Source organism: Anser cygnoides, chromosome 2 (assembly GCF_040182565.1).
Source record: "Anser cygnoides isolate HZ-2024a breed goose chromosome 2, Taihu_goose_T2T_genome, whole genome shotgun sequence".
Classification (NCBI taxonomy): Eukaryota; Metazoa; Chordata; class Aves; order Anseriformes; family Anatidae; genus Anser; species Anser cygnoides.
In genome coordinates this window covers 36,725,271-36,746,896 of record NC_089874.1, presented here as the reverse complement: position 1 = coordinate 36,746,896, position 21,626 = coordinate 36,725,271, and the positions used below count along the sequence as shown (strand labels likewise).

Genomic DNA, 21,626 nt, shown 5'->3' with positions numbered 1-21,626 from the left:
AGAAATGGGTAAGCTAAATCACTTAAAACAGATGCATACAGGAAGCCTGTGGCAAAAGCCCCAGAGATGTCCTTGCCTGAAGATTTTACTTGCAAACGCTTGTCACTAAACCAAATCAGGGTGGGAGGTGTCCCACACAGAACTTCCCTCACCACTACATGGGAAGAGATCATAGTATTTTTTTTTATTTTTAGAAGAAACACATAAGTCCCAATCAAAAATCTCAGCATGTAAAATACTTGTCACTTCAGGCTTTTTAAACTTCATTTTTTTTTCAATATAAAACTTCACGTTACAGGTCAGATCATATCCTCAGAGGCATGTGGTGGATTGCCAGTCAACAGGAACCTCCAACAGGAGCAGAATTTATCTATAGGCTGCATTTTCAATGGAGAATATTTAGGAGAGATCTCTCTCAAAGATTTTGTGTTTTTTGTTATTTGTGTTTTTTTTTTAATAGCTAATAAGGTGGCATTTATTTACATATTAAAAATCATCAGGAGATTTTCTGTATCTATTGAGAAATGTAATACATTACTTTGTACATATGAGCAAAAAAAATACAAATGCATCTTGCCTCGTGTGTCCTCTCTTACTAGCTCCTAAGAAATTTGCAATACTTGATTTGAAATATTAGGATTAGGGATGAGGAAGAAGCAGCCTGAGAAGCACTTCTACCAACTCACTGTTGAATGGTTGTTGTGTTTGCTTTAAATATTTTGTAGTAATATCTTGTAGGGCAAGGAGGGAATTGGGGGGTGGGAAAGGACTTAAAGAAATAACAAAAAAAACAACCCACCCACATTATTATTAGACATGTGTTAATATATCAGGAGGCATTATACAAGCCAGAGCTAGTGCTGAGGACTCAATTAATATCACCGCTGACTCCACTCACCTGTGAGCAGCCTGGGGCACTGCAGACAAAAGGCCTCTCCTGCTCCAAGTTCATCTTTGATTCCTCATAAATCTACATGTTAAAAGGGGGAGGGGGAAAGAAAGGAAACCTATGAATATACACATTCTAAACTTCACACGCACATGCAACATGCAGTCTTCACGGTTTTTACTTTTATTTCAAACTCCCAAAACAGACCAGGGCAAAGTTTCATCCTCAAAGTACTAAATTTGCTAATATTCAGCAGGCTCCCTACAGTTTAAGCTCTTATTACTCCTTCCTGAGTACATATTTACTCTGAAGGAAGAAAAAACCCCATTAGGCTTTCACAGCAGAAATCCTGCCTCAGAAAAAAAGCATATGTTCAGTGTTGTTATTAGATAAGACCGTGTCTGTTCAGAAATATTTTGAATTAAGGGTTTTTACCTCTTTTTCTTTGGTTCCCGCTGAACCACATTAAAACCAGACGTCTGGGTTATTTCTGAGAAAGAGCCCACTTTTTGAAGTTCTTCAGCCTTATTGTTCAATATTAACAACTTAAATACATTACATACAGGCTCTGTATATGTACCATACGAATCTGCATCAACAGCCTTTAAAAGACCAACTGGATCCTAAGGAGCTTGACAAGTTTTGCCTAAAACTGCAGCTTCCTCATAGCAGTTACAGCCCTGTAATTTTGCCCTAAAGCCAGGGGGAGAGCTCCTGGGTCTTGAATAAACATAGCAAGAGGAAAGCATTTGCCCTCAGACTGCAGCAACGCAGCTGATTTGGGTCAATATTACTGCAGTGTCCCTGAGCAGCATGAACAAAAATCATTTGTTAGTAACAGCCTGGGACTTAAATAAGTCACTTATTTCTCAGTCTTTTGAGCCTGTTGCTACAATTGGCATTACAATTTGGAAAATAATAGGTGACCCACCTTAAAGCACGATGTATGACATTACAGTTTTAATCCCTTAAAATTCAGTCTGACCACAACCCCACTTAGACAAATATCTGAGAAGTATTTGTGTGAATCTTTCATGAACAAAAACAAATGTCCTGGTGGAGAAGAATTTAATTCTGAAGCTACAAAAATTTGAAGGACAAGTGCTGAAATCACTCCACTCTGCTATTTTTTTAAACCTAATCTGAACATCTAATTTTTTAAAACCACAGTTTGTCACTTCCAGTTATCAGGAATGTCTTTACCATGCTTACTTTTGTTGTTAGATATGCTTTTTTTTCTGACAGTTGCCACCATCCCCTGCAAGCATCCCCCCATTAACCTGAACATCAGCCCAGACTTGTACTTACAGAAATTATTTTCAGTAATGTACGTTTTCCAAAGAAACAAAACTGTTGGGTGATAACTTTTCTTTTTCCTTTTAATTATAACTTATTCTAGTGGATAGCATTAGACTGAGAGTAAACTTCCTACTTATGACCAGGCAAAGAAAAGAAAGGCAGCAGAACATCCTTTGCCATCTCCACTGACTCCCAGTAAAGAATCCCCTCCGATTTTTATTTCACTTTTAACCTCCCCAACGACTCTGCCCCTAAAGGTGCTTGCTAATTAGTACTATCTGATGTTCTTGGTATAGACACCTGTACTAAAATCCGGCTGAGACAGGCAACTCATTGCACCAAATACAATCAGGTGTCAAGAAAGACCCTAGCTCAGCTATTTAGCTGCACAAGGCAAGAACTGAAATAACTACAATTGTACCTAATTTACTCCCTTAAGATTATTCATATCCTGTTTTGATTTAACTTACATCTATGTTAAACTGAAATAGAACACTCATAATCAGAAATGAAAGAGCATGTTTACATCAAGGCTTATACTAAAATAACTAAAGGTGTTAAATTCCTTCTAATTTCAGTTATTTCAGTTCCAGTCTGTGCATAGACAGGCTCTTCAGAGGTGAAGTAATAAAAATTCTCAGAATTAATGCTATTCTGCTTGAGAGAAACAACCAGCGGAGAGATAACTGACTAAACAAACAAACCCCCACAAAAACAAAAACAAAACGTCCAGCTAGTTTGATTTTTAAATCCACCTCTATTTATGGTATGTGACCCTGGGATGTTGCCTTTCCTAAAGACCTCTTCACAGAATAAAAAGAGAAAAAAAAAGACTTTATCTGAGATCTCAATTACCCCTGCAACTGAAGCACTGCCAAATGTTTATGTTACCTCTTCCTCCCCTCCTTGGGGGACAGTGACAACTGCGTTTTCAATAGCAGAACAATGGATGATACTCAGTTAAAGAAAACAGAGGGCAACAATTCTGGTCCCAAGCGTCCAAGTGAATTTTAAAACGTTGCCATGAATTACTTGGATCTTGTTTCCTACTTGAGTACTGAAAATCTAAGACTTCTCTCCCCTCCCTAAGCATCGAGATTTAGTCCCAAAGTCCATAGGTATGTGCTTTGATAACGATTTAATAATTATCAGGGTTATCTACGTAGATAGCGTGAAATAAGCACCAAAATAATATGCTCAGTGTAGCATCCTGACCATGAGGATTGACTGCAGGAAAACGTGGACTTGGATTTTATTCTCAGTACTTCAAAAAGGTGTCAGATCCAACATCCAGTCATTTACCACAAACGTACAAGCAGCGGCTGGTTCCCATGAAAATCACCTTTTGCAGACAATTTTCAGATGCTAAACTTAAAGAAAATGAAAGAAAGTAATAATCTGCAATGGCTACATCATTTGTGCCCTCCAGGATACTGCCTAGCGTGACTTGACCCATAAAACAAGTTACCAGATAGTACGATGCCCTCAAGTCAAACTGCACTAAGCACAGTTTGTGTTTACATGTAACACTATCACTGCAGTTGTGACTGTAGTGCTGTTGATCTCTTAGGAGAGTAAATGAGTGAAAGCTTTTTGAAAGGGTGTATGACTACCCTACGGCAGTAACTCAAGGTTTATGCCTGAATGTTGACCAGAAATAAGCAGCTGAAAATCCAGACTATGAGCATGAACCTCCTGCATCACCCCTCCCAACTGAACCCTACAAGAGCTGCGGGTGAACACAGGCAACAGGAGGTCTAACCCCAGGTTTGTAACCAGAGGATGGGAGTTCACAGCAGCAGAGGTTTTTTTGGTTATGCACAGCACAACTTGCACAGCATCCTTTTCAAGATGCAGTTGAGCATCTCCCGTCCTGCAGTTCAGACTAAAGCCAGGCATACACTGTCCCTGGCACCCAGACCTCTTCACGCACCTCGTTTCTGTTGCAGGGCCACACAACCCAGGTCTCCTTTTTCACGGTGCTCGCAGGTGGTTCAGCATGCACGAAGGAAATAACGCAACCAATGGCAACATTTCTACTTCACCTAATAAAAATAAATCACAGCAACCTTTCCATCTAAATTAAGGTGCTTATTAACCTTCAGGGTCTTAAATATTCAAGTTACACTCATGCACCTTCCATGGTGCTACATGACTGCCAAAATTAATGCACACAAAGAATATCGAGTAAACTTACGATGACTGAAAAGTTTAAGGATTGCTTGGCCTTGTTTTTTTTACTTCTTTTTATCAATAACTCAATTTGCTGCAACTTCATGGCCTCTTCAAAGCAACATACAAGAACTATAAATATAAGTGAGCACTTATGTTGATATGTCAGCATTAGTTCTGATATTATTAACAATAGGCATGAATGCATTATGCAGCAGAAGAGGGGGTTGAATTTTAATAGAGATGTTAACAACATCTGTCAGCATTTATTGCCCTATTGTGACCACGTAAAGAGCCTTACTGGCAGAATATGTAAGTGAGGAAATCTGCTATGCTGTTGTAGCCTGCCACTCTTCTGAAATATCACCCTGCTTAGGAGCAGCTAAGGTATTCCAATTAGAAAAATAAATAAACAAAATATAAAAGAAACAGAGAAAGATTTCTCCAAGTCATGTCACATGGAAAAGAAACAAGTAAGCTCTGCAGCAAGCCAAGATATTCTTCCATTTCTTCATTTCTGTATAAGATGCTACTAAATATTTTTATTAGAATTAATAAAACTGAAGCCCGCAGTGAGGAATACAAGAACATAACAAAGAAATAAAAAAGCAAACAGAAGAAACAAAAACACCCTCAGAACACAGCAACAAGCTACATCCCCTCTCAGCAGCATCCAGGGGGAAGCACCCCATGCTCCTCAAGGAGATTTTTCAGAGCCCCATGATTGTCCCTTCTGGATCAGAAAAATAGTCCTACCAACTGACACCAAGAAAGCATGCTCCTTTCTGACTCTCTCCCCCTTTTTAAACTCAGCAGTAATCTTATTGCCTTACTGGTAAAAACATCAAGCAGGCTTGTTTCCTGTTTCAATGTTATTCTTGAAGTGGGCTGCAGTAAGAGTCTGATTTTCATTGGGCTATTATTATTTGCAGCTGTGCGACCTTTTTAACCCTCTTTTAAAAGTGACATTTCAGCCTTCAACCTCAAGCTGTCTAAATGTTGCAAGATTTTCAGTCCTCTGATTAACAGTGAAAAAGAACCGATGGGGAGATGTACTACAATGTGCCTAATACAGGTCAGTGCACCGATCCTGCCATTTGCACAAGTGAGTAATTACACTCATATAAGCAACCTGTTTGTTGAAATTAATCACCTGGGCATGTTTGCAAGACAGGTTTCTTCAGGCTGGTGTGACCCAGGTCACTGAGATTGCCAAAGACGTGTACAAAATCCACAGTCACTAGCATTAGCAGCGGTATGCGGAGACATGAGCAATAAATGAAGCATCACCTGTTTCTTAGGGTCACGGCCACAGCGTATAAGAAGTGAGAGGAGATGTGGTTATGGTGCACTTGTGCGTATTAAAGAACCCCATCGGCGTATGCAGCATTTCAACATGCTAGTCGTGGCTATTCAGTGCCGCACTATTTGCAGGTAATTACAGTGTTATTACAAATGCAATTAAGACTTGTTGGTTTTGGAAGTGTAGCACACGCGGGGTTAATGCCAACGGTTGTTCCCAATATGCCCTTGCATGAGCAAAGCCGATTTTAAGTATCGCTGTGCTGAAACGGTGCATGGTGTTTTTCGTCTGTGTGGACCGCTCAGTGGAAGTGCTTGTTTTCTGAAGTTAGCATCATGCTTTCCACATGCACACATACAGGGCTCATTATCACGGCCCTGCCTGCTTCGGCTGCTACAACGGAGGGTCTGTCAGCATTTCCATTAGAAACCACCCCCCGTTTCAGGATTAAAGCATTTCCAAATGGTTCTGGATGCTGGAAAGCAATTTGTGTCTGGAGTCCCCAAGAAGGCCTTTAATGTGATACACATTTGAGCTGGGGCTCTAGCTCTCACTGGTACTCCAGTGAAGTTTTTGTGATTACATTTATGACATTTATATGTGGAAAAACACTCAGCTTGGGCCTTTATTCATTTGTTTTAAAAGAAGAGAGCCCCATAAATCTTCAGGCAGAGTGGAGCGCTCTCAAAAAGCGGTTGATGTGTGAACTGCCTCTACAGCGAGCGGCGTTCGGTCCTGTCGCTGCGGCTGGCAGCAGCAAGCACCGGCTGTGTGGCACGGGGGTGCCTCCTGGGTAGCTGCAGCCCCTGCCACCTGTGCAATTGCTGGCCAGGGACATGCCTTGGGATCAGCTGAAAACAGAGTACCAAAAAGATTCTGGTTTCACGCTTGCCAGACACCTCGGTTCTTGTTAAACATCCACTCAGTTTGTTTACTGCCTGTCTGAACAAGATCCAGCGCTGGGAAGGCTCCCCAGGAGTCTGAGAGTTTTGCCCCGTCTCTCTCTCCCAGGTACACCCATCTGTCTCCAAATCAACTGAGGCTGAAGTGGTTTTGCTCCCCGACTTTGGCCATGACAAAAAGCTGTTTTTGTTATCAAGGGAAATCTAACAGCTTTCTCCTGCATATCTTCCACTTATGCCAAGCTGCTTTCTTCTAAAGGAAGAAAGAAAGAAAGAAGGTGTAGAACTGAGGATAACCAAACAGAAAAGGGGCAAGGATAGGAAATTTCAAAAGGGAAAAAGAATGAAGTTTGAAAACCTCAAGAGCTAAGGAGGGGGAAAAATGAGGGAAAGCAGAAGCCCAAGGGGTTCTGGCAACAAGGAGCCACCAGTGGAAACAGGATAGAGAAAGAAAATGGAAGTGAGGCCTCCAGACCACTGGGTACAGGACCGAGGAAAGAAGAAAGGAGTAAAAGGATACTTCTGAAAAAGAAACTCAAAATAGAAAGCAGATGACCTACTGCCTTCCCATGTAACAGCAAAGTGAGAGTCCAGCACTGTATGCCATCCATGCAAGACAGGAGTATTTGGTAGAGGGCACAGTTGTTGGTAGAGGGCTCTGTTTGTCCTCTGCACTGGATGAGTCATAACTCATATCAAGTGAAAATACACAAGTTTAAATGATTAATCTATGTTTCTTAGGCTCTCTGTTTTACAGAAATAACCATGGGATTATTAAGCACAAGCAACAAGCAATAGAAGACCCAAAAAAAAAAAAAAAAAAAGAAATAGGAAAACAAAGGCGGAGAGTGGATTCACTTTTGAAAACAGTTCATGAAAGTTATCTCAGCACAGAAATATTCTATAGGAGAAATCAGATCTTTATAGGGAAAGATGGCTATTACTTCAACTCTGGAAAAACACTTCTAGGAATAATGTGGTTATTTTACACTCTGCAACTGGCCAAGCAGGGACTGCCTCCCCTGGAAACCTTCCAGGCTTGTAGCTCTGCAACTGTCCCCCACTGATGTCATTTGCAGAGCAGCCCTAATACCTGCTCTCCCTTGTTACAAGTTTGAAACAGCGTGAGTGACCAGACTGCAATACTGCTGACAATGCAGAGGTTTGCTTAACAGAACGTGCAGCAGCACCAACACAAGCTGTAGCAATACAACCACAAACACAGGCAATGAAAGGAAAAGTCGCTATTTGACAATGAACATTGAACAAACTGTCAGACAGAAAGAACACCTGTATCACTTCTCCATTTTACCTACGTGCAATTCTTCTGCTAGCTTTTTCAGCACTGGAAAAACCCAGACCTACTAAGTAAAACCAACATCTATGTCTATAGTTTTAACTTGCCAAACACAAAGGAGAATGTCAAGTGTCTATGGGTAGTCAAACAGCATCTAAATTTCATGTTTATCTCGATGTGAATGAATATTTCATAAGGCATTCAACGTAAGTGCTCATGCTAGAAGGTTAAGTTAGACTGCTGTGAGTCTTGGGATAGTAAAGGGAAAGAAAAAAAAGAAAGGCAGCATTCAGCAGATGCTTTATATGGTCTGCTAAGAAAGGACTCCCCACTATCTCAAAGGTTCAAACATTAGAGTTCTTAGTTAAGTTGCCCACAGTGGTGACAATACCTGTCTTTAGTTAAGTCACTGTCCATCTCACGATTTGTTCTGTACAAAAGAAGGTGGGGGAACTGCAAAATGACTGCAGTAACACAAGTGACAGGAATCTTGCTTCAAGAGACAAACACTAACGACTAGTGTTTTAAAGGAAAAAAAGTATTTGCTCTGTTCTTTCTTTATGAGCAAGTTTTGGCTTCTCCCTGTTTGGGACACAGTCCCTTGGGGCATAGAACATGCACACAGAAGTTAAAACCACCATTAGCTGAAATCGATATTTACTAGCAAACACTTGAAAGATTTAAAGGAGAAGATACACAGAGAGAACTCCGTTCCAGACTCTTACAGACGTTATTACCATGGATCCAATAGCACCTACTCTCTCACTGCTAATTTTTGAAGGTTATACACAATGCAGTATTCGATGTCCTAATGAGTTACAAATAACATAAGAACAGGCTGCTCAAAATTGTATTTACAGCTATTTGCCAGAAAAGGGGGAAAAAACAGAAAATGCATGGCTTGTCAGACAGTCTGCCCCAATATTCACTCTTCTCCCAAAGGTTAATAGCATTAAGTGAGGTGGCTGCTCTGTCTTCTGCAAACCCTTTTCACAAGCACTGCATCATTCCTAGAGCTGTGGAAGTTGCTGTGCTTCATGTCGGTAGTTCTTATGCCAAGAGCTTTATTGTGGGTGTACAAAAGAAAAACAAAGAGTCTTCAGATCATCTTCACAAGTTAAGATGGTTCATCATGCCTATTGCTGTGAAGCAAAAAATAAATAAATAAATAAATAAATAATAAAAACACTTCAAGGAAAAGTTCAAGTGTTATGCACTGGAGAAGATCTACAGGAAGCCTGTAAAGGGCAGAAAAGGCAAGTGCAACTGCGGCGAGAAATGAAGCCCATGAAGCAGAGGGTGTCAATGATGAACTCCCAGTAACATCTGGCAAATAAGCTAATCTTTTGGGACTTTCCAATGTTGGCAGATAAGTATGTTGTCTGTCCCTTCAAAGGCTGACCTCATTTCTATCCTTGGGTTAATGGCATGCAAAGCTCTGTGCTACAGTTACTTTTTTTCACTCTTTCCCCCGCCCCCAACAGTTATTCTTAAACACCAAACAATTTTGCCTATTGTTATAGTTTGCATACAATTTAATTAAGAGTTTTCCCTCCAGGAATAATATTGACTGAAGGTTTTGAAGGGTTGTTTTGTTTTTTAAGTGTACTGTAACTGCAGTATGCTAATTGCTTTGGTTTACGATACACAAATAGATAAAAGAATTCACCTACCTTGCATGCAAATAAACACTTGGATTTCCAAAGGGAAGGAAGAAAAAAAAAAAGAAAGCATAAAAGATATCCTGGGGGAAACAACACAAGGCTGCTTAGCTGACTTTCATACCAGAAGCAGTTAGGGGCTTTAACACAGGCTTTGAAAATTCTGCCAGCCCAAATTTTCCTTCTGGTTTATTATATAAAATAATCCTTAAACCAGAACTCTGCAAACCAACTTTCTACACTTTATGGATACGACTTTGCAATTCTGTATATTTAACATAATTTTAAATTAGGGCCAACCTTGCTTTTTCTTTGTTTCTGGTTGTTTGGTTTTTTTCTTTTCTTTTCTTTTTTGGCTTTATAACTAACATACAGGACGACTTAAGACTTTCATTACTTTCATTACATAGAAAAATGAGGCCATTAATAACTCTGCTACAAGCCATTAATTATTAACTTTTACCCTTTTATAATTACAATTTTTAAAGATTTTTTTTTTTAATGGGAACTTCTCTCTCTTCAAAATGACCAAAATTCCTGAATCAAGCCTCAGCATTCACTGTTCTTAGCATAAGATAAAATCCTCTAGGGTAACAAATCTCTGCTGGGAACACTGGCAGCTTGTACGTCCCCTCAGGCAGCACTCAGCACAAGAAAGTCTTAGACATTAAAATCTGAAAACTCTTCTCTTCCGCCCCAACGATCAAGGGCAGGTTGATCTGCAACAGTTTATACTTTGTATGTGCAAAACTACTACTGGAACTCTCCAACACATACCCCTTTTATTCACTTTTAGTTTCTCACCATCACATAACAAGATCTACTAACAGCAGCTTAGCAACCTACTTCAGGTGAGTTTCATATTTTTAGGAATACTAAGATGGGATCATTATACTGTTAAAATATTTTAATTAAAATTCTAGTTTTTGAGTTTGGGGACCAGTTTAGAAAACTGTTTCCACCTCATCCTTATTATTTGTATTGAATATATAGTACAGTACAACTGGACTTAAAGAGGGCCATAAGGAGTAAGCAAAGATTTGCTCAAATTAATCAGCAACTTAGAAAAAAAAACATATATACTCTGAGAAGCTGCAAATATCAAAGTGAGAGCTTCTGTATTCTGGTGGCCCTTTTAGACATTACAACCAGCCCCTTCTGGAGGCTTTCACGCTGTCAAAACAGCCAAAACTAAGGACCAGAAGTACTACTCACAACATTTAACCGAACCCCCTTTGTTTTTTAGGCCAGGTCTTTTAGCCTACATGTGCTGGAATACCTGAAGATATACCAGCAGTCACGGGGCATGTCCAGTGCAGATACCACCAACACACTAGGCCCTGCTGCAGGGTTCAGCTGTGTTCGTCCTTGACCGTTTATGAAGCACTCTGCAACTACACCAAGGCCTGGAGCCAATAAATAAATAAATAAATAAATAAATACAAATGCTGTGAGGACCAAGGGATGCCCAAGGCAGGCAGGCCTGGCACTGCAGCCCCCTCCTCTGCCCCCACTCTCCAGCCATGCATGGCAGCAGCTCAAGGTCCTTGGCCATGCCAAGGCTCTCCTCCCACCTGAGGGCTGTGCCCTGGAAATTCAGGTATCTGACCAGAAGAGAGCACAGAACAGCCCATGGACTGCCTGGCAGACATCCCAAACAAACGAAAAAATACAGGGTTTTGTGCTACACACCGCTTCCACAAACCCTCTGGCCTGGCTCTGGTGTACACCCTGGAAGGGCCTGCAATGCTTGGGTCAAGCAAGAGGACAGGGCCCAAGAGAGGGGCTACCTTTGAAGACAGTCCAAAAGAGATCTTCAAAGACTTTTTCTCAGATATCTGCCTCCCTTGAGCACAGAAGCCGTGATCCCGACCTTCCCCACCACCCAGGCGAAAGGGAGAGCGCCCAGAGGTATTTGCGAGGGCCGGCAGCGCTTGTTCCTCCAGCCCGTGACACCAGCTGTGCCCTGCAAATACATCTGCTGCATGTGAGAGAGGAACAACCTGCCTCTCTCCGCACCCCTGAACAGCAGCTCAAACATCAGCATCTGAGAGAAGCCCCAAGACAGGCAAGGAGATCATTGTGCAGGGAGGTGACCAGTTGAGCAGAGAGATCTGCTTGATCTGCTCAGATCTCCAGAGAGATCTGCTTGTAGGTACTCAGGAGAGCGCTACACTGCAGGAATGAGTGTGTGGTGTGTGTGTGTGTCTGTGTGTGCACATGCAAACCCATGGGGTAGGTGTGAGTGTGAAAAGGAACATTTCTCTCCCTCCTCAAAGACTGCAAGTATGTCCCAGCAGTGCAAAACTCTCCAGAAATCATCTCAGAAAAGACTGCCACATTGCATTAAAAATGCAGTCTTTCTGGCCCGTGGATTATTGTCTCCATTAAGGAGGCAGTATATCAAGATGAAAATGTTCCCAGCCAGTCACTAGCCACAGATTTCTGGCACTGACCAATCCATAACTACAAACAAGAATATTAAAAACCAGCACACGTGAAAAAATTATTACTCTCCTAAAAAGAAGGAGGCAAAGTAAGAAGTAATTCTCCATAGGCTGTACATTCACAATCTGTGAACAACTCACAGCAACTTATAACATGCTGCAAGTGCAAAGCGGTGAAATTCAAACATCTTTCAAAACCACAGATTTGTAACTTGCGCTTATGTAAATACACAGCTTTCAAGCCTCAGCCATCCTGGCCATAGCTCTTCTGGGAAAAATGAAAAAATCTTGGCTGAGGTTTCCAAGAGCAAGTAGTGATACTGAGTGCCTCCAGTTTTTAAGTGTCCAATCAGAAATACTTTAAAAGGGCTTCATTTTCAAGCCATGCTGCACACACCCTCTCCAAACCATATCCCTTTAGGGAATATTTATCCTAAAAAGTAAGCAAATAAGGAAAAGTCAGACACACACACACATTATTATGTTCATTCTTCTCTCAGTATTCTCTCTGACATGAAGCTAAAGACCACAAATTTAAAGAGAGAATTTTTAAACAGAGCCTAGAGATGTCCAAAATCTTATTAAATGCAATAAGATTTAAGTATATTGTATATGTAGCCTCATCTGAAAAATTCCAGTTTACATGATATATCCCAAGTTACGCAAAGTTGGTGGCAAAGCCAGGAAATAAACACATACATATTTATAGTCACAAAACTACAAATACATAACTACAAGGTCATTCTTTTGGGACTGGACACCATAGACTGATCTGGTTTTTTTGAATTTTTAATTAATATAACTTATCTCATTTTCCACTAGTGTACAGAATTATGAATAACAAATTCTTTGTATGAGAAGTTAAAATAGAATTATTTTTTAAAAAAAAAAAAGCTATCTCAACATACAGTTGCCTCAGTTTCTAAAAAGAGGATTTCTTACATAAGCTTTTTGATGGTCTAGTAAGCATATGAATGCATAATTCCCCTGTCCTCTCTTGCAGGAAGAAAAGTTCACTGAGATTTGTACCAGGACAGTGAAAAAAATAGTCTCATTTCAAAAGTAATCAGAATGTAAGCATTTACATCCTCTAATGCTATAAATATAACCCAGTACACAGAAAACCCGAAGAGTCAACCCAAGGATCTTTGCACACAGAATCACTAACCTTCTTGCAATCTGCCTGCCAATACAACAAACACGCTGTGGGTGTCTTCTAACATCTGACCGGGTCTAATTATGCCTCAGAGTACTTATTCTATTGAGGTAATAACCGTCAGAAAATAATGGTATAATTGAGATAGCAGAATTTCTGCAAAAGCAGATTTTACTGGTTAGCAAAATCAGTGATTGCCTCTGATAAAGTAATTGTAAGTTGGGGAGTCAGTATTTGGAACTGCAGAGCACTCTTGGAAAGACGCTTTCACCCTAAGAGCTTGACAGATCCTCGCAGTGCACCACCTGCCTCTGATCAGGCATCTGAGGAGAGTCAGTAGTTCTTCTCGAAAAGCCATATTAGTGCAGGATACTTCTTTCCAAGTGTACGCTAACAATATGAAGGCCATTAAGGCTGTATACTCTAGCTGTCATAATTTTGCCTGATATACTACCCAACATTTTTATAACTACACAGGCAAAGGCTAGGTTTTCTTCACAGAGAGAGATATTTCTATAAAGTTTCAGATACTGACTACTGCTTTAACATTTATCAGTGCTACAGAGAGCTTTTTCACAGAAACACAGAATGATTTTAGTTTGAAGGGACCTCTGGAGGTCATCTGGTCCAACCCCCCTGCTCAAGAAGAGACACCTAGAGCAAGTTGCCCAGGACAATACCCAGGCAGCAATTTTGAATATTATTACTGCTAGATTTTCTCTCAGGACAGTTAGTTGCAATTACAAATAGGTTCCACTATCTTCTCATATGTCAAAATGGACGAAGAAAATGTTTGACAGACATTTTGGTTGGTTCATCCAAACAATACCGTTGTTTGTATAAATCTATAGAACATAAAACATTTGGAGAACATCATGAAAAAAAAAAAGTAATGGGACTATGGTGAGTCTTCTAAGGGCTTTCACCTACCTGCTCTAGCAGACTCCTGTGCTACACTTCCCTCCTCTCACCTCATGTTCTCATTTCTCACATACTGTCTTGTTCTCACTTGAAGAAGCCTCAGATCTTTGACTGTTCATTTTCCATTCACACACATAACATTTTATTTGATGCATTTTATATTACTTCATAGCACAAAATTTGCTGTAGTACACAATGTATTACACAGTTTTGCCATTTGTTGTTAACGGTGCTTAAAAAAAATTAGGTCCTTCTCTGAGGTACTTTGATGCTACACCAACACTTTTGGTAGTGTTTTGGCTGTGTTGTAGACCTCAGAAGTTAGCTCCTTTAGGTAGATGAGGACAGGAAAAGAAGCAGAAAAAAAAAAACAAAAAACTACTAATGAGAGAACATCTGAGCTAACGAACCAATCAAAAATACAAGATTCTCTCCTAGCATCACTTCACGATAACAAGAAACATATGTTGAGATAGAAGGCTGCATTTTCTATTTGACGTTAACCCAAAAAAAAAAATCACTGAGCATTACCTAGGTGGTAACAACCTTAGAACTGCAGAGACAAATACACTGAAAGCATATTTCCTTTAAGTTAATTATCTGTGAGAAATATTCACAGGTTGTCTTGCTTCTAGCATTACTGCTTAGCTCTTTAAGTAGACTCTATGCTTTTCTTCATGGATTTACAACTTAGCTGTGAAATGGGTCAGATGAATCACTTTGGTAGGTAACTACCACAGAAAACAAAAAAAAAAAAAGAAAAATAAATAAATTAACCAGTCATTATGGACCTTCACACTAAAAAAATTTAGGGAATGTACTTAATTTTTTAAGTTCTTCCTGCTTTCTAGATGACTTTCTCTGGCAATCTCATTTCCATTTTTCTCCTATTTTCCTGCTAAAAGAGGACGGGGAAAACAAACTGAAACCACAGGGAAAAACACTTTGTGGAGGTTGTTTGTGTGATGGAGTTTGGTGTAGAATTATGGAAATATTTGGGTTTCTTCCTCAGTGCAGTCTTTGGCAAATTTTATAATTCCAGATCAGCTTTTCTGTCCACACACATGACACAACTGACTACAAAATTCATTTTGAAGGAGTTGGCAGGGCAATGTTAGTTAGCCCATCACAACTTCCAGAGAATGTAGTCCCATGACTCAGGCAGTCACACCTCACGGTGGTGAAGATCCCAGTTTCAAGGTCTGTTAGAGGGGTCAGGCCCATTCCACTACTGGATTTGACCTTATATTTGGCAGACGGGGGAGGAAGCAGAGATGATCAAGCTACATACATGCTGGCAAAGATACCTTCTTTCCTTCATGCCTATTCAAAAAGTCTTTGTAGCTTGCACTTTTTCATGGAAAGCTTTAATTGTGTGATAAATCACAGTTAGCAAAACAACTATTTCTCTTTTAGATCAAATCCCTTTTGGAGGGCTTTAGCAGAATAGTTATGTTCACAGATCTATGGTAAATGATCCTGTGTAGTAAGATTAGTTCAGGCACTCGCTGATAGAGCATGAACATGAAAACACATATCCACCATGGACTGTGATTTTACAGTAACTTTTACAGAATATTGTAAGACTACTCATTTTGGTGTGTGAAAATCCCTTTGGTGTTTTCCAGTTAATAAGGATGAAAGGGGAGGGAAAAAAAAAAAAAAAAAAGAGAGAACAGAACATGGGAAAAAAATTATAGGGCTGCATAGGCAGCCTCGAAGGAACATGGACTGTACAACCTTTGAAGTACCCAATTCTAAAATGAGATCATATGAGAATTTTTTAAAGCAATAAAAGTGAAGCCTCAGACACAAGTGTAAGTTACAGCCTGAAGTGCTTTATCACAGCTCCATGAACCCTCTTCCATAAATCCTGGTTGTTCAAAAAGTTTATTTACTTCAAGGCAAAAAAAATGAACTGATTGTGGGGAGGGGGAAAGAGGGGAGATCTTGTAGTTTCCCAGAGGTGTGTTGATAAATAAGGCCTGTATCTCATGATATCAAAATCATTGCAGGAGGCTGTCTTCTGCCAGCCTGCAAGAAGGCATTTTTCACTTGTAGGGAGAAGAACAATTACCAGTGCTTTATACACTTTTGCAACAAAACTCCTGCCCTCTGGAGAGCAAGGCCTTCGATTTACCAACATGCCTATAGGTATGTAAAAATCACATTATCTTTTAAGTCTGTTGCATCCAAAAAATTTGCCTTGACTAATTGTATGTCTCTGCTGAGCCACATGAAATACCATGCCTGTTTACATGGCACCATACAGAACTGGGCAGCAATGCTAGCTCATATCAGCGAGTAACATCAGCTCAACATTGCATTTGAGCTGATCAGCCATGTCTTTCACCAGGGCTAGCTAATCCACACACAAAACTCTGCTGATGTGGATACGTTCCTTCCAGCTAGAAATCTGCCCACGTTGTGTGATATGCACATAATCAACTTAACTTTAAACATCTTCAGCATCTCCACCTCGTTCAATCATCCCAAACTCCCTCCATAATCAATGGAGAAAAATATGCAAATATGCACATGAATAGGCACAATTCACTTGACGTAGACATCTCTATTGTGAAGAGAGGAATTGTGAGCTAAAATTGCCACTTTCTCTCTTCTGTCTCTGAAAGATGCCTGGAGGATTAGCTCACACACCACATAGATGTCTGCATGTGGTCAGAAAACCCCATTCCTCCATACCTGAATTTACCGCAGCAGTCTGAGTTGGGATAATAACCAGCTGCCTGTTCATACAGTGCCTTTAAATCTCTGGACAGCAATGTGCCGGGAAAAAAAAATAAAAATGCATGACAGTGTTGCTATTCATATTCTTAAAGCACAGACTAGAGAGAAAGTGATAGGCTAAGAAAGTGTCCAAGATCTGTCACTTTTTTTTTTTTTTTTTGCAACCGGATCGTGTTTTGCTGCCACTGGAGTAAAAGGCTGGCTCCAATCTCCACACTTGCGTTCACTTGGCACTTCCAGCCCCTGGGACTGGCTAGAATTAGCGAGAGGAAATATCCTGCGCCATCCAAGGGGAAAGGAATGCCTCGTGCTGCTCACAGTGACCTGCCTGATCAAGTAAGAGCAACCCTCCAGCTGAGTACAGGCAGGCCTTCCTCACGTGGCTAACGGCTGCCATGCGGGACCCCGAGCAGGGTGGGCTGAGGTGCGCCGCAGGGGCAGTCCAGCACAGAGGCTCTCTTAGCCACAGAAAACAAGGACTGTTTTCTCACCCCTCTCTCTCCAAACTCCAGCTTTCCCATCAGATAATAGCTGCAAAAGGCATCACTTTAGATAGCAGGAAAGCTTGTGTGGTTTCGCTCTTAATTTACAGGATAGGGAGAAGTTACTTTTAACTATATTTAAATTATAACATTATCAATATAACCTGTGTTGGGACAACACAAAATTCATAACATTTTGTAACAAATTCATAACATTTAATTCATGTTTCCAGCCTCGTGGCTTGGCTGCCATCAGGTTCTGTAAGACTTTTCCACAGTTATCCCAAATTTTGTACTCTATACATGCAAATATTTGTTATGTAACTTTGAAGTAACCCGCAGGAGGCCTGAGAAGAAATACAGTCTGGCAGCTGGAGGAGAGAAATTGTTCAGCTCTGAGACTTACTTGTTTGGAGCCATTTAGAGATCTGTCCTGATTTTACAAATGAGATAAGAAGTACAGATTTAAAAATTATACAAATGCTGAGCCATCTGTTTGGGAAGATTTCGCAAAATGAACCCTTTAAATTTCATTCTTCGAGTTATAAAAGACTCCATCCGGGGAAGCTGTTACAGTAGGTCGACTTCATCCTCTAAGGCAACTTTTCCTCTTTATTCTTAAGCCCTGTAACACCCTTCAAGCCCCAAGGGCATCCCTGCAGCAGTCTTCAGAAAAAGAAAGACAGAGAGAGAGTTGTCCTTGGATTTATTTAGCAAGAAGGAGGCCAAATCTGGGACAGAGAAAAGGGGTTTGCATAGAGTCAGAGCTCTCATGGATTTGTAAAATCATCTTGCACATGGAATATATTGAACTTTGAACCTAAACTAAGGTCAAGCAAGTTTAAGGCTTGATACAGATGTTTCACAGAACTCTGGTAAATGAAGGTGAATGTTACTGTTAAAGCAAGAGAAAAAAACAAGCTATAAAAATGGTTGGTCGATTGTTTATTTTTCTTTTCAGTCTATTGTCGAGTTTACTTTGTCCCCCTTAAGCCCAGCACTGGTATTTCCTGCATCTGGGTGATGACAGCAATCTCTTATACACCACATAAAACAGATTTAGAAGTTTGAAATCCACTCCTGGCCTGGTTTCTCCCCGGAAATATATCCCTCCAACATGAGGGAATATTTGCATTTTCCTCATTTGTCTTCAATGTATAAGAATACTGACTGCCTTCTGGTGTACAGAAAAAAAAAAAAAAAAAAAAAAACAGGAAAAAAAAATGGAAAGAAAGAAAATCTCATTATACGCAAAGTACCAAGCCCTCCATAGCCAGTGAGAGAGCTTGAACCAGGATTTTTTTTTTAATTAAGTTACAGAACGATCCAAAGAGAAGTCCCTCAAGGAAAATTAACATAATGACTTTTTTTTTAAAAAAAAAAAAGATACTATGATCACTTGTTTTTAGCCAATTACTTTTCTTCCTTTGGCACTAATGTGTTTGAAACGGTGCTCAGAAAAGGGGCCAAGATGTTCCAAATGTTCAATGCCATAACAAAGCACAGGCCAGTATGGAAGAAATCCCCTTTTCCAAGCAAGTTCTGGCTAACAGAGATAATGTCATTGGCTCTGAACCTGGAATGAGTCTCAAGGTTTGGCAAATGCAGGAAAAATGCAAGTTCCGAAATAAGTTGGAAAAGTTAAAAACTTTTAGGAGATCTATGGTAAAATAATGCTGTAATAACGTTAAGTACTCTTCAGTTGCAAAGAGCTTACCACTCATCAGCTTTCAGCATCAGGAAGGCATGCAGGTGATATTATCTCTGTTCTACTGATAAGGCATATGAGCAAAGGTAAGAGATGGCATGAGTACCAGTGCAAAGTAAAACAATAGACGATGAGCCAGGAATTTTTGTGTTCACAACAGATAAAAATGAGGTAGGTTTCAAAGTTTAAAAGTTAAGGAGAGACAAGTTTATGGAAAGGACAGTAGTAGTGTTAGTATTTTTGGTCTTCCGAGACTAACAACTTGAGTAAGGGAGTTGCAGGACTAGCACATCTGCTGCTGTAAATCTACTTTAAGGCTGGCTACTTGCTTTGTTTTCTTCACATTCCCACAGAAGTCCCAAGAATCCTGGTTCCAGTTCCCCACTGTTTTGCACCCTGTGTAATCGTTACTGCCCCTGAATCACCAAAGCACTCGATTGCATGCTAAAGTTTCAGCACACACAAGCACTCTCAAATCTCAATTATCCATGGGTGGTTTAACCAGATTCAGTGGATTAACTGTGCTTCAGATGGAGAAACACCATACCTGGTGCTACACAAAGCCCCTGAGGCTTTGGCTGGGCTCGTAGGTCAGGCTGACGGCTCCAATGTTGCTGTCCTGCTTGAGCTATTATAGTGGGACCAATGAAGATTGGTCCCAGTATTTCAGTCCCCAAACTGGGCATATGAGGGGAGCATGGTACAAAAGCACGTCTCTACAATTACACTGACCCCTTGCTATGTCAGCACCAACTCTACAGAAAACTGTGAGTATTCTCACATCTAAAGTAAGGTGTGAGGATTGGGTGTTGCAGATCAGTGCAGAACCACCCAAACACAGAGAGCCCACGCTGCTTCAGCAGCTTCATTGAGCAAGTCTTCCCATAGCCAAGAGCAGGGGAAGCATGGCCTGGGGTCCAGCAGGAGTGGAAGGCACCTGAGTGGACAAGAGCTGACTCCAGAGAAACTATGATGCTGCCCCTCTACGCTGCAATTCCCATAAACTCTGGGTTCCTAAGGAAGCCAAACAGGTAAGTGAGTAAAAACACACCGATCCAACTTTGCACTGTATCAGATTTACCCCCATGGAAATCAGAGCACCAGAAAGCACGGTTCAAAGACACGTGAGTAGGTTTGCCACAGCCAGGTCTGCATCAATGTGGCTCACCACAGGTCATACAAACCTGGCCTGCCCTGCACTAAATCACTGCAGTATCCCTGCATCAGGGCATACCAAGAACGGAGAGTAACCCCATGCACCGGTAGGCTAGGAAATGAAGAACTGTCGATTCCCATTGACTACCAAAAGTGTCCACAGGTTTACATAGTTGAAGAGACATTATGAAGCATTTAGCATGAACAAAAGAAGCAGGCTATTTTTAACTTTTAATTTAAAAGTTTTAAAAATTAAAAAAATAATAATAATTTTTAAATGAAGTTTGATTTTAGAAACACAATTTTCTAGCATTAACAACCAGTGCCTGACACATTACAAGCTTGGCAGCAACCAGACTAGTGGAACAGTTGCAAGGGAGGGAGTCGAAAACAAAGACACATACAGCTTTTACAAACAGAAAGTACAGGCATTGTGGAGGGATGCAGACTACCAGAAAAGATAGACTTTCAGACAAAATGTATTGCCCAGCTACAGGAGTGTGACCTGAACTTGTATGAATTTTTAAAAGGTTTACTATTTATTGTTCCATCATTCCATCAGACTAACAGCAGAGTGTAGAGAAGAAATAGACAAAAAGTGAATGAGCAAATTATGTTAAACATGCAGGAAATATTGCAAAAGGTGATAAATTGTGTACAGTGAGTTCTGTGACCTCAGATAAAATGATAGTGTAGAAAAAGTATTTAACCTTATGCCATGAGACATTAAGAGCAAATAGATGCTTGCATTAGAGAACTAAGGCTGCTGTCATCCACTTCAGGTTTAGAGGGACAAACATCATTAATCAGGGCGAGATCATTTGTAGAACAATCAATAGAAAGAAACAAATTTAACCCAAGCTAAATATCTGCAAACTTCATGGGCAGCTGAATTACACAGGGAAAGGATCAAAACAATGATAAATTCTAGTGCAGATTAAGTACACAGAGACACGTTTGAAGAATTTAGGGGGGTAGAACAAAGACAGACTAACTGAGATTGCTGGCACCCTTATCCTGTGCGCAGGATCTGGAAAGCATCAGGAAAGACTGAAAGAAAAAAAAAAATGCATAGACTATGGACAACTGTGGGAAACAGAACTGCTTTATATACTAATGCTGCGGTAATCCCAGGGCAGGCAGCAAGAGGGAAGTACATGTAGTTGTACAGACAGTGATTGAGGACAGAAATATTTCCTATAGGAGGAGAAAATATGGCATGTAACTTAAGCAAAGACTGTCCATGTTCTAATACTGTACAAGAAAACTGTCAACCATATCCACAGCCATGCCAGTGGATCAAACAGTTAGCTAGATTCCAGCTGGAACCGGGGAGCCTGCTGCAATATGATCACCACAAGCACGATGAGCAGCAATATTAGACGGGAGAAATGTGACCAAGCAGTGGTGATGCACGATGCTGCCAATAAGAACATCATGAACCAAAAGATGTTATCATTTGGCATTTATAGCAGATGACTCAGAG

General features: G+C 40.4%; 1 protein-coding gene across 7 annotated transcripts in view; it reads right to left on the bottom strand.

The window, feature by feature from the left end:
* CREB5 (cAMP responsive element binding protein 5) overlaps positions 1-21,626 on the bottom strand; it is a 259,814-nt gene that overhangs the window by 216,461 nt on the left and 21,727 nt on the right. For 4 of the 7 annotated variants that reach the window (XR_007165645.2, XM_066991860.1, XM_013171914.3 and 1 more), the window contains exon 2: positions 899-970. Coding sequence is in view for 6 of the 7 variants with exons in the window: in XM_013171914.3 (XP_013027368.1) it covers positions 899-970 (72 nt within the window). In the remaining variant the exon portion in view is untranslated. Of the gene's footprint in view, positions 1-898; positions 971-1,324; positions 2,684-4,121; position 21,626 lie in introns of those variants that run through there. The other 3 variants (XM_048070214.2, XM_048070213.2, XM_066991861.1) reach the window with 3 other exon arrangements.